General features: G+C 44.4%; 1 protein-coding gene across 5 annotated transcripts in view; it reads right to left on the bottom strand.

Moving 5' to 3' along the window:
* The window catches only part of SDCCAG8 (serologically defined colon cancer antigen 8), a 172,980-nt gene that overhangs the window by 132,390 nt on the left and 26,941 nt on the right, over positions 1 to 13,649 (bottom strand). For all 5 annotated transcript variants that reach the window (XR_001145907.1, XR_001145908.1, XM_012730926.1 and 2 more), the window contains exons 9-10: positions 12,191 to 12,329; positions 1,750 to 1,902 (exon numbers count right to left, since the gene is read on the bottom strand). Coding sequence is in view for 3 of the 5 variants with exons in the window: in XM_012730926.1 (XP_012586380.1) it covers positions 1,750 to 1,902; positions 12,191 to 12,329 (292 nt within the window). In the remaining 2 variants the exon portion in view is untranslated. The remainder of the gene's footprint in view (positions 1 to 1,749; positions 1,903 to 12,190; positions 12,330 to 13,649) is intronic.

Below are 13,649 nucleotides of genomic sequence, written 5' to 3' on the forward strand. Positions count from 1 at the left end.
TCTGCCTGTTCTGCTCCCCACTCTGTCTCTGGTGAAGTCTTTCACCACCCCTGAGTCTCTGGCATGTACCCCAGTTCTGTATGCACAAATAAATAAATCTTAAAAAAAAAAAAAAAGAAAAAAAAAAAAAACCTCATCTGTTTTGAAAAAAAAAAGTCACTAAATATGGCAAAAGAAGGTCTTCAGTGAACATAGAAATGATAATTAAGTTTCTGGCTATGGACAAAAATGTTGAAATGCAGAGGAATGAAGAGTGAATAGGAGGTAAGAAAACAAAGCTAAGTATGGACATCTTTCAATGACTTTAGAAGGAAGAGTGGGCAGGGATTCTGGGTCTCCTGGGTGGTTTCCAAGCTTGGCTGTACACTGGAATCACCTGGACAACTTAAACTGATACCTGGACCCGGACCTACCCTAAGATATTTTGATGCAATTTGTTTGGAATGTCAATGAGGTAATGCTATTTTTCTGACATCTGGTTAGCCAAGATGGAGAACTAATAGATCAGAAGAAAGACCCTTCTTTAAACATGTGAAAGCACTTTTCTTATCATAAGAGGCTGTATGATGGAAAGATTAAAGATTCAGAGGAAATAAGTCCCTGAGGTCATGGAAGAGGTTGGGTTCCAGAGCAAGCAGAGAAGACTAACATTAAACCCCTCCCATTCTGACAGGGTTAGGATGCAGGGAACATTTTATTTTAAGGCAGAGATGAGGTAAAGCTAAGTAGTTGAGGTGAGGACCACCTAAAAGTTTCCATTTTCTTTGTTAGGTAAGTGAGGCTTTCTGCTGAGAATGAGAGGAAAAGCAACCATGCAGGGAATAAAAAGGAGAATAAAAGTTTAAAATGTCTTTAAAAAATGGTTGCAACCCCCTATGTTTATTGCTGCTTTGCAATAGGAAAGACATGGAATCAACCCAAATGCCCAAAAGTAGATGACTGGAGTAAAAAGATGGGGTACAAATACACAATGGAATATTACTCAGCAATCAAAAAAGATAAACACATGCCTTTTGTGGCAACATGGATGGAGCTGGAAGGGATCATGCTGAGTGAGATAAGCCAGAAAGAAAAGGAAAAATACTGGATGGTTTCACTCATAGCAGGGCATAAAGGGCCAGGGAAAATAATGAACAACTATATACCAGAGACATTTTATGGGGTGGAGTGGGGAATGGGATCAGAAATGGAGGAGAGGGGGAAGTGATGGGACTATGGTGATGGCACACAGGTGAACTGGTGATGGGATGTCCACGGGGATGATAGCTGAGATGGAAAAGGCACAAAATGATGTAAAAATAAAAAAATTTAAAAAAGAAAAGATAAATCAATAGATAAATAAATAATAAATACAAAAATAATATGGTCGCGACATTCCATCACTTCCTACCTAGAATGCTATTATTATCTCCCATCGGATCTTAGACACTTAATCTGTTTTCCTCGAAATCACCTATTAATGAATCATTTTTCTCAATTACAAGTGGCATCATGACACTGCCCAGCTTAATGCAATCCAGGGGTTTTCCATCACTTTCGCTACACGATTTAAAATTCCTCACATGAGCTTTAGGCAGTGCATGACTTGGTCTTTGTCTGCTTCTCTGAAGTTACATTCCACCATGCTGTCCCCTGACGAGGTTTTAAAATGTGAAATTCATTCAAGAATTGCAACTAAAAAAGTCATTAATAACATTACCACAAACATTTTTTTCTGCGAGGTGGGAAACACCCTAAATTCTTTAGTACCTTGACGCCCATATCCTCCCTTTCTTTTGTTATTTCTTTCTTCAGCATCTCTTTCTCAAAGGCCCTTTTCTCTTGCTGCGATGCAAGTTCTTTTTTAAGTCGCTCTGTCTGTCTCTCGAGTTCCTTCTTCAACTGTTCACACTGGATTAAAGCCTGCAAAGTAAAACAGAGTGAAGTGGGAGCTAGGAATTTGGGGGAAAATGAGAGCAATGAAGCCTTATTTGAATTAAAACTGTTAAAACTTGCCACAATGTCCATTGGAAAAATTTTATCTTCGTCAACACCACTCACTGATCTAAAACATGATTCAAAGGTTATATTTATTTGCTACATGTTCACTTTTCATAATTAGGGAGGTATTAACTAATCAACTAAGAAAATTCAGGTAATGGACCTCGATGAGAGCCACAGATAAATCAGAATTTTGAGGGCCCTCCCTGGTGGTGCAGCAGGTTAAAGCGCAGCACTAAGAAGCTAAAGCCTCTTCAGCACGAGTTTGATCCCCACCTGCCCCGGAGGTGACCCACAGGGCGCGGCAGACCTCTCCTGACCCGCCCGCTGCTCCCCTCAGCAGAGTGTTTCAGACCATCTGCCTGTTCTGCTCCCCACTGTGTCTCTGGTGAATCCTCTCACTGCCCCTGCACCTCTGGCCTGTACCCCAATTCTGTATGCACAAATAATTAAATCTTAAAATAAGGTAAATAAATCAGAATTTTGAAAAGGGATCAGAAAAATGAAGTATTCTAATATTTCAATGATGTATATGTTTATGCTACACGAAACACATAAGTATCCAATTTAACTGAATTTTTATTTTCTCAATATTTGAGTACTTTAAATGATAGTGATCAAAACTTTAAAATGAAATAGTAACTGTATCATAAAATACAGGCATCTATTTTAGTATTATGTAATATGTAAATATGTCCAAATATATAGTTATAATACCAATTAAGTTCACTCCCTTTACAAATGTAACTAAAGTAAAAATTAGGTAATAATCAAATGTTTAGATAAGGAAAGACTCAAAACAACATTTCCTACCTACTGTGAAAAATGAGAAGTTTTCATCTGCCATTTCTAATCATTTAAAGGTCCTAATTGGCTTGTACTCTGAATTTTCTGTTCTATGTCTGCATAAAAAAAAAACCAAAAAGAAACAAAAAAAAACCCTCCAACTTCCTTTTGATGAAATTGACAATAATTTAATAATAAATGGCCACTTGAAAATCACAATTATAAACAAAAATCCCATCAAATTAAGGTACTTGCGGACCATGTGAGCCAAGATGAGCTAGGCCATTTCTCTGGTCTTATTGTCCACACTGTCTACCTCCACAATCTCAACAAGCCTCTATGTTTCCCTTGAATTGGCAGAAAGAAAGCCAAGTCTCACAAGACTTACATACTGTGTGGTTACAAATTCCACAGCCACGAGTGTCGCCCTCAGAGATGCAAGCGCTTAGTTAAGTGCTGTGTTTTATGCACAGCTGTGCTTCCGTCTGGTGAAGGCTATAATAAATACAGACAATAAATCTGGGATATGGAAGTGTTCCTTCTTCATCTGGTAGGCATTAAACCCAAATTCCTCTAACTCTTCTTGAAAGGTTCTGTATCACTAGACATGAGGAACATGGGGTAGGAGGTTTTAAAATTCAATTGTCTCAGATAAACTTAAAAGCAAAAACAAGGAAAAGAAATGATTCTCTTAGAGAGTCAGTCCCAAGTCCAATTCCGGTACTTAAGTAGACTTTAAAAGAGATGACCAGCATACTTTTTCCTTAATTTTAGTCCTTGGAAATTGAAATAGGAATTAAAGACTTGGGACTTTTAAAATACAATTGTTTTTATGAAAAACATTTGATATGAACATACTAAAAGTGTTCATAAATTTCACTGCTATAATGAATACTACTGGTATGAAAGAATAAAATGAGTACTGAATATGCAGTCAGAAGGTTCTAACAGAACATAAATTCAAGTGACAACACTGTTAGGGATAGGAACAGTAGAACGGGCTGCTGAAGATCTAAAGATCAGGGTAAGGGGCTCCCTGGTGGCACAACAGGTTAGAGCGCAGCATTATGAAGCCGTCGGCAGCCGCTGCAGCGCGGGTTCCATCCCGGCCAGGGAGTGACCACATGGCAAGCAGACCGCTCCTGCCTCCCCACTGCCCCCTCAGCAGTGGGTTTCACTCTGCCTGTTCTGCTCCCCAGTCTGTCTCCTGTGACCCCTCTCACACCCACCCACACCTCTCTGGCTTGTACCCCAGTTCTTAAGTTCATAAATAAAACTTTAAAAAAATAAATAAAGATCAGGTAATACGGAGAGTAAAGGGGATCAATTCAAAGAATTCAATCAAGAACAAAGACAATAGATGATCCTGACTGGATAAGAGGCTTACTGCCAAGACAAGATAATATAAAGAAAAAAGTGTAAAAGCAAGAAATTATAAATCGCTAAACAAATCTATTCCTGAAATCTTAGTTTTGTGCGACTAATGAATGACAGTAAATGAAATTCAAGAAAGAAAACTGATAAAAAATGTTACATTTTTTTTAAATGAGGCTTGGTATATAACTAATGATTCCTTATAAATTAACTTTTCTTTCTATACCCACTCACAATGAAGAAAATCTCAAGGCTTAATCACAGAATTAGAAAAGCAACTTGATCATTTTAAGACCTCTTTCTTACAATGGACCTCGTAATCTGGAAGGCAAATACTTATACATTATTTCCACTAAGTTCCAGCGCTCCCTTTCTGAGAGTCCAGCGGTCAAGCTGACTCAGGACCTCCTGATGGTAGTTACTGGAGAACTCAGCAAAGTCATAATTGAATTCTCAAAGGTGGGGCGAGGAGCTGGGCAATCACAACTAACGGCTAGATCTTCACAGGTGGCCATTAACTGTGGGCCTGCAGCTGTCATTTCGCCCAGCCGTTTCCAAGATGGCCGCTGTCCCCCTGACCTTTCTTGGTGGGAATAGAAGAAGCCCTCAGGCGGCCCTCCCTGGTGGCCAATGGGTTAGGGAGCAGCACTGCAAACGTGCCCAAGGCCCCTTCAGTACAAGTTCAATCCCCAGCCGCGGAGGTGACCCACAGGGTGTGGCAGACCTCTCCTGACCTCTCCTGCTCCCCTCAGCAGTGGACTCCACTGACCCGCCTGTTCTGTTCCCCATTTTGTCTCTGGTGAGCCCAGCTCTGTATGCATAAATAAATTTTTTTTTTTTAAAAAGTAGATCTTAGGAAACAGGAATTCCACTTTTCTCCCACCCAATATGCTCATTTTTCAAAGGACCTTTTTCTGAGCAATTCCTTTATTTATGGTCATCTTATGCTGGCCACATTAACACATTTTAAAAAACATTCTTTATGGAACTTGATAGTCCTACGCCTAGTTTTATTAAATCAAAGTGTGCATTAGTATCTTAATGGGTTCAAAGCATTTTCTAAAACAAATTTATATCTAGTTAGCTCAGTTTTTAAAATAGGAAACCTACATTAGAAAATATAAAAGTCCTCAAAAATGCTAGGATTAGGTTTCTAGAAATCCTTGTGATACAGTTCATGATGAAAGAATTGAAGAGTTTATGAGAAACAGAGTTCATACTTAGGCACACAAATTTTAAAACTTATAAAAATGTTTTTATGTTTACAAAATGAAGCCCACAGAATAAAAATGACTATGGACACATTGTAAGCACTTATTTATAATGCAAACAATTTTTAATTTATAAAAAACTTACTAGAAACTTTGTCTATCCCTAAATCGTGGTTTCAGTGTATTTATGATTTGTGAACTTTTTGACTGTGCCTGCAATAAAATATTCAATGCCTTTTTAATTTTCTTTTTAATTCAAGTTTCTAATTTTTGACCCTATTTTGCTGTACTGCAAGCAAAGAACGAGATTTACAACTACAAAGGGAAACTGTTTGGGGGATATTTGTTCAATCTATTCACTGGATTGCTATATCAAAGATAATTTTTAGCAAGTTATCGTATTATAGAAAGGCTCAAGGTAACTTCATGTTATAGACAATGATTTTCCTTCAAATAGAAACAGGCAGGTCTAAGGCCTTGATAACACTTTCATCTTGTAGTTTTTCTAAGACATCACTGTAAAAGCCTTTATTTTGCAATTGTCATTTCCAGGTTATTTTTTCCTTTTTGAAAGTTATTGCCAATTGTAATAACTCATAATTTTCAAATAAAATAAAAATATTTATTGAACATTTACTATGTATCAGATACGTCTACAATAGCTTGTAAGCATTCGATTATTTAACACCCTCACTAAAATTTTTATTTATTTATGCACACAGAACTGGGATACAGGCCAGAGGCACAGGGATGGTGAGAGGCTTCCCCAGAGACAGAGCGGGGAGCAGGACAGGCAGATCGACGAAGCACACTGCTGAGGGGAGCAGCGGGCGGGTCGGGAGAGGTCTGCCACGCCCTGGGGGTCAAATCTGGGGCAGGCGGGGATCGAACTCACACACTGAGGAGGCGGTGGCTCACTTGCAGTGCTGCGTCCTAACCTGCTGCACCTCCAGGGGCCCAACACCCTCACTAAAATTTAAGTAGTTCTTACTCAGTTAAAAAAAAAAAAATGAGGTTGAACCGTCCAGATCACAAACCTAGAAAGTGGCAAAGCACAGTTATCCACAACTGAATGTATACAGTCATTAGACTTTCCTAAAGTAACAGATTGATTTCATTATAAAACCCTAAGATGTCCTCGCTGCCACAATAAACGTAGACAACTGCAGTTTTCTCCTCATTCAGTATGCAATGTGCAAAACACAACACTAGATGGCAACAAAGGCCAGGGAACTGTAAAAACCAAGTCACCATTTGATTTCATAGCCCTAAATAGTTGATTTTTTAAAATTAATTTAACATGCCAACTTTTCACACCCAGAAACAAAAAAAAGCTCATGTTTCATTGTATCTTGGAAATAAAAACTATGAGACCTACAAATCCACTAGATTAGACTCCACGTTGTGGAGGACGCCACGTTGACTGCTCGCAGGCTTTCCAGCAGCTCTCCTCTGCGCTCTCAGCTTCATGCAGCACCGAGAGCTACGTCATGGAAGGCCTGGGAATGGGGCCGGTCAAGGCCCAGTGCAATTCCTGCATAGGCTTACGGACCAGGGGAAGGAGGCGCTGGGCATTTTCAGAAATGACTGCACTGCTCTCAGAAGTGAACTGGCAGCTATCAGGGTAGACAACTGTGTTGAGAGGTCTTTCAGGGAAATTATGGTGATAAGTTAGTCAACGAAAGTGGCAGGTGATTTCTTAGTACAGACTTTTTTTGTCGTTCGTGAAAGAGAAAACAGCTGTAGATAGGACGAGGGAGAAAAACAGTAGAGAAGACGTAAGATACAAGAAAGGTGGGTGCCTTCTGACGGCAGTGTGGGGGACGGCGTGAAGGGAGGCCAGCCGCTGCCGTTCACACCAAGAGGCCTAGGTAAGAGGGGGCAGTGAGAAAAGAATTTAAGAGAAGCTAAAAAATGAAGACGAGTACTTGGTGATTAGCTGGAGGTTAATCACAAAGGAAAGGGCAAGAACGAGGAGGTTTCTGGCCAGGGAGTGCTGGTGTCAGAGGAACAATAAGAAGCCAACGATGGACAGACTCCAGCGGTCTCCATGCCAACACAATCCCCTGGGACCACACTTTCCAGCTTGCCATGAGCCTGACTTCCTGAACTGAGGCCTGCTGGGGGCTAGGGTGGCGTCAGGCGGCCACGCTTGGCTTAAACCTGAACACGCTCCCTCTCGTTTTTCCTGCCTCGACTTGTAACCTGGTGTTTCAGCTCCGGCAGAGCCCACTGAACTCCAGCCTCTCTCTTCACACCCCCCTGTAACTAACCCTTTATTTTATTTCTCTCTGTGAGTCTGCCCTCAGGTCTGGTCCTGAGCTCCTAGGCTTGGGAGTGAGAACTCTCATCCAGGCCCCCTCCAATCCCCTTGGGGTGGCCCTGAGACATTAGAGGACAAAGGGCCATGCAGTGAGTAAAAAACACAGAGTTTTGGGGGAGCAAATATAATCGTAACATTCATATTTAAATGGAAAGAGAAGAAAATCAGCCTGGTGGTAACAGATAAAATGAGATAGGAGGAAGGCTGAAAATTAATCTGGAATGAGACTATTGAGTGTATTTAACTAGGAGATGCAAGAAAAATCTGTATCTGGGAAAGCAGTTTCAGAGTCTGGGATCTCCTGGATGCTTCAGGTCATGTGGGAGTTATGGCAGAATTAGGGGCAGAATACTAGAATTAAGGAAGTCAAAGCATTGCATATATGTATTAGCAAGGGTGTTGAAAATGTAACAGTACAATCAATTTCCACAAAAAGGTGAGCTTGCATGATCCCTCCCAAACCAAGTAAGGGGTGGAGCTGAGCAAGGAGGAGAAGCTGGAGAGGACTGGGAAGAAGACACTTGGGGGGCATGAGAATCAGAAACATGTGAGAGAAAAGGGTCCATCTGCTTCTCCACTTTGGACCTGCACAGGGGATTGGGGGACAGAGGAAGAGATGCAGGGAGTCAAGACACAGACACAGGCAATTCGGTCAGGGCTGAAGGTAAGTTTTAGAAGGCGGAGGCATTAGTAATAAAACAGTGGGGGTCAGTGATCTGGAAGAGCTAGAGATGATGAGGCTGTGACCAAGAGACCTGAGGTAGAATCCAATGGCCTGATTTTTTTTTTTATTTCTGCATACAGAACTGGGGTACAGGCCAGAGGTGCAGGGAGTGAGAGGCTTCACCAACGACAGAGAGGGGAGCAGAACAGGCCAACTGACAAAGAACACTGCTGAGGGGAGCAGCGGGCCAGTCAGGAGAGGTCTGCGGCACCCTGTGGGTCACCTCCGGGGCAGGGATGGAACTCGCTGAAGTGGCTGTGGCCAGCTTGCAGTGCTGAGTCCTAACCTGTTGCTCCACCAGGGAGGAGTGGCCTGATGTTTTAAGAAAACACTGATACCGCTAGAGGGCTTGGGTTGATGTTGCACAATAGAACTTCTTGTTAGGGTGGAAATATTCTATATCTGAACTTTTTGAGGGGAAGGCTGTCCTAAAGGAACTCTGCAGAGTCTTGTGGACCCCACCCCCTACTCCAGTGATTGGAAACTACAACTCCCAGCAGCACCAGGGAGAGAACTGCGAGGACCCAAGGGCGGAGCTAAGCAGGAATTCTGGGACTTCGGGGGATAAATAGGGCGCCATTGCATCTCTCGCTCTCTAGCTCAGGGGAAACGGTTCTCGGGACCTCGTGACTCGGGGCTTTCAGTGAGTTTGTTACCAGCGCTCCAAGTCAGCTGAGCAGGTAAGATATCCCAGTTACTTGGGGTCCCTCTCTCTTTCCCTGGGTTGTTTCCTTTTCATTCCCCCTATTGTAAATAAGCCCATTTCGACCCTTTTGTGTGCGCCTGCAGTCTAACTGAATTTTAAGCATGTGGGTGAGGCCCCACCGACAGGCGGCTCAGTTCACTGGGTGCCCTATCAGTGTCCGATTCAGTAATCCCTAGCTACATGTGGTTACTAAGCACTTGAAATGTGGGTAGTGTGTCTGGGAAAAACACTTAAAGCTAATGGTTACAGAGAGACCCCACACAAGGCAGTGAGTCACAACAGTAACCTATTATTTCAGGGCCTAGAATGCCGCCTGATGGCTAAATGTTGACTATTAACGCCACTGCCATTATCATCAAATATAGCTGATTTGCCATAAATGTGTTAAATGAACATGGTAAGAAGGGACGACAATAGACACAGAGTCATAACTAAAGATGCTATTAAATACACAAGTATTATTATCTATGGCATGGTCTCAGCATTTCTCATCTATAGAGAAATGTTTTTTGTTGATTGAGAAATGTTTTTCCTAACGGAAAGCAGAAATGCAGCATAACAGGTACCAGGAGACAGAAGCTAGGGAGGGGTGAGCCAAGGACGCCTGAAGGGGGTAAGGAGAGGCAAGGCCAGGGGCCTCAACTTACAGAAGAGGAGTCTGCGGGGCCAAAGGAAGAGGCTTCAGAAAGTCTAGCTGAAGAGGATGGCGCAAGTGGATTTTCCCCCTAAAGGGCCCCCGCACCCCCATGGCAGTCCCCACGCTGGAGCAGGCAGGGGTGACAGAGGGGAGGCGCAGGACATCTGAGGACACAAGCAGGCTCGGCCGGAGCGCACCTCTGGGTGTCGAGGGGGCTTCTGTTTACTTTCAGAGGGGCTCTTGATGCCGCCAGCTCTCCACTGAGGAGGTGAAAAGGCCAGAAGTAGGGGACTCCGGGGTTTTTCCATGACTGGGCCTGAGGTGAATGGGTCACTCTTCGTCTCTTTCCCAAAGTCCCCGGGGCAGGGCCTCGGAAACGTCATTTCTTTGAAAGGGTCCCGTCCAGGGGGGTGTGTTGCGGTCACCCGCTGATCTGTCAGGGGCAGGGGGTCCCTTGAAGGGACCAGCAACTTTAACAGGTCGGATTGGAAGACAGCTCTAGCTTGGGAAGGATCCCGATGGCATTCCTGTGTGTGGTGCTGAATAATAAGGCCTTAAAGAAAAGGACCAGACCCTGTCGGCCAGGGAGTGGCCTTGCTCAGGCTGGACACGTGGGTCAGGCTGGTGCCTTGGGCATCAAGCACCTGGCAAACAGCTTTCTGGCGGCTGCTTTGCAGCTGAGAGAGCTGCTTCTTGCCCGGTGGATTCCATCTCGCCTCAGTCTGAGGAACTCAATGATGGCTTCCCACTGGCCTCCCCGGCCTGGAAGCTCTGCTCCAGCTGGGTCTCTTCTGCGCGGATTCGCTTTGATTTGGCCTGGTCAGGTCACCTTCCTTCAGGCCCTGAGTCTGCATCTGGGTCTTCAATGAGGACAGCTTCTGGGTCTGGTTCTGGCATTGCTGCCATGTGTCGACCTGAGTGGGCCTGTTTCTGAGCTCCAGCTCTTGCAGACTGCTCATGTCCACGTCGAGGTAGTTTTGTGATTTCTGGAGATGTCATTAGCGTTCTCCTGGTGGCCTCTTCTTCCTCTCTAGCCTCTCATTCCAGTGCGTATTTCTCTCTCTTTAGCCAGGCAACCTCCTGGCATACATCACTCCGTTCCTTCACACCACTGACCACCCTGAGGCAGGGTTACTGGAACTTTCTGGTATGGGAACACCTCTTCCTGAGTGTGGGACCCTGTCAGTGATAGGATTTGGCGGGGGGGGGGGGAGGGGCTGGCACTTTCACTGCTGATGAAGTACCCAGCTAATGTAAACTGGTCTTTGCTTAATCTCCCCATTTCCTGGTACCAGCCAGGGCCAAAATGAGTGCTGGAAGGTTCTGGACTAGGCCAACATGCATGAAGATCTTTTTCACCCCCTGGCCACTCACCCAGGCTCTGTCTAGGTCCCGTTCAGCCTTCGGGAGCCCTGGTCAAACCGCACTGCCTGTCCCCGACAGCTGGCCGTGGCTGTGTGTACTTGATGAGGACACGAGGTTCCGGTGCCATCTGGGCTGCTGGGAAAATGTGGCGCACAGTGGCTCTCGGGGGTGGGCTGGCTCCCGAACAGGCCTGGCCTCCGGAACACTGTGCCCTGTCCTTTGGAGGGGGCATGAGGAGTGGGGGCAGTATGGAAGACACAGGAGACACAGGTTCCTCCACAAGGGCATGGTACGCTGAGAGCATCACCTGAGGAAACCCTTCTGTCCAGGTCCTGTCTGTGCTGTCAGGAGGCAGGCAGGAGTTCAGTGGACAGCTGGACATTATCTCCAGAGAGCAAGCCATGTACGAGCAGACCCTGCATGCATCTGTAGACAGCAGCGAGGCCATCACAATGCTGCTGGTGTCCTGGAATTAGGAGGTGGCATCTTCCAGGGCAGACTGCTCAGGGGACTTCACGGCCACTCGTTGTCTCTGGCAGCAGAGAAACCCTGTTTGTCCAAGAACCCCCCACCATCTGGGTCAGCAATGTTCCACCTCTTCCCAACAACATCTGCAAGCCCACACTTCTTGGAAAAGACATGGCTCGCACTCTGCCCGTGTGTCGCATCTGCCTGAGGGGAAGCCGACTTGACAGCTTCTGGTGGGGATCTGCTGGGCAGGGGTCAGTGTGGCAGCCATCTCCCAGGGGAAGCGCCTAGGACTGACTAGGGGCATGAACATTATCAGCATCAAACACTATTGGCAAATAATGCGATTCAGCACACAAGTCTCAAAACACCTTAGCCCACTGGACGACATTCTCTGAATAGTGATAAATGGGAGTGTTTGCAGAGGATAAGAATGCTCCAAATAGCAAACTTTTCTAATTTAGAAAAGTCAACACGAACAGATTGGTATTCACTTTGTGTGGAAAGAGTTTTAAGTGAAAAAGGGAGCTTAGTTACAGAACAACAATCAAAGAAATACTCAGGAGGGGGGGAGAGCAATTACGGCGAGCTTTTACTTTAATCTTATTAGACTTGCCTTGGTTTTTTCAAAATTAGCTTCTTCAGTCATGTGCACAGCTTGCTTCACCTGCTCATAAGCACTCGCTTCTCTCTGCTGCACATCTGTCAGGCTGCTCCTTACGCAAACTAGCGCAGACATTAAGTCATCTCTCTCTCTGTCAGCACAAAAAGAACATTCACAGCAAGAAAGGCTCAAATGATTATGTATTTTTTAATCAGGAAGAAAAATGCATTTATATATATATATACTATATATATATATACACTATATATATTTACATATATATTCATATATAGTATATATATACTCTTATAGTGTATATATATATACTCATATGTATAGTATATATAACTATATACAGTCATACATATAACATGTATACACTCATATATATATATTTACTATATACTCATATATATATACATACATATACATACATATACACACACACACACTGTAAGAGTGTAAGTCAAATAAATAGGGAGAGGGAGAGAGAAGTGGGGGGAAAGCAATAAAGAAGAAAAAAATTCTAGCTCAAAGTAGAGGTAAATGTGTTGAGAAAGGGGTACTGAGGTTTGGCCTATGCTGCTGATTCTCTTATTAAACAAATATATCCTTTGCCCCTTCTCTTCAGTTCAATTCTTTCATCTCCTGGGGAATAGAGTTCTTCTTTCCATGGGTTAAACTGTTGAATTACTCAAATGCCCACAATTTAACATAATGCTCACAATTTCACAAAACCCACTGGGTTGGATGATTGTCTGCCTCAGCTCTACGCAGGCATTCTTCGAGGGAGCCTCAGCAGAGCTGTTTCTCGGGGCCTGAGTGAGCCAAATGCTAGACTTCTGTGGCATGGAAGAGCGAGTCTCCGTGCCGCCGGCAGGTGCATGGTGGCCGCCCACAGCTGACCCTGGTGAGCAGGGCCCTCGGCGGCCACAGCCAGCTTGCCCTGCAGCTGAGCACTGGACGCCAGTCTCTGGTCAGCAAGGGCCAGCTGGCCATGTGCCGTCCTTTAAACCTTCTCTCTCTCTCCCCCTTTTCTCAGTCCCTGTGTAAATAAATCTCATTACTGCTGACTCTCACCATGTATCTACTTTTAGGTTGTGTCCTGTGTTGTCAAGCATACAGGATACAGGTTAGGACACACCGACTGGGTCAACCGGTTTCCCCGGAGTTTGATCCATTTCTAAAAGATTATAGAATATTTGGGACTTATCCAAAGGATAAAGTGACCCAAAATAAAGTGGCTGGGGCCCCCTGGTGCTGTAAGGGGTTAAGTGTCAGTACCATGAAGCCATCTGCAGCCAGTAAAGCACGTGACCCACATGGCACAGGAGGGCCTCCTGTCTCACTGCTGCTCCCCTCAGAGTGCATTTCAGTAGATCTGCCTGTTCTGCTCCAACTTTCTCGCTGGCTAATCTTCTCACACCCCCTCACCCCCACAGCTCTGGCCTACACCCCAGCTCTTATATGC

The sequence above is a fragment of the Condylura cristata genome, unplaced genomic scaffold (genome assembly GCF_000260355.1).
Source record: "Condylura cristata isolate star-nosed mole 26May11 unplaced genomic scaffold, ConCri1.0 scaffold00029, whole genome shotgun sequence".
Classification (NCBI taxonomy): domain Eukaryota; kingdom Metazoa; phylum Chordata; class Mammalia; order Eulipotyphla; family Talpidae; genus Condylura; species Condylura cristata.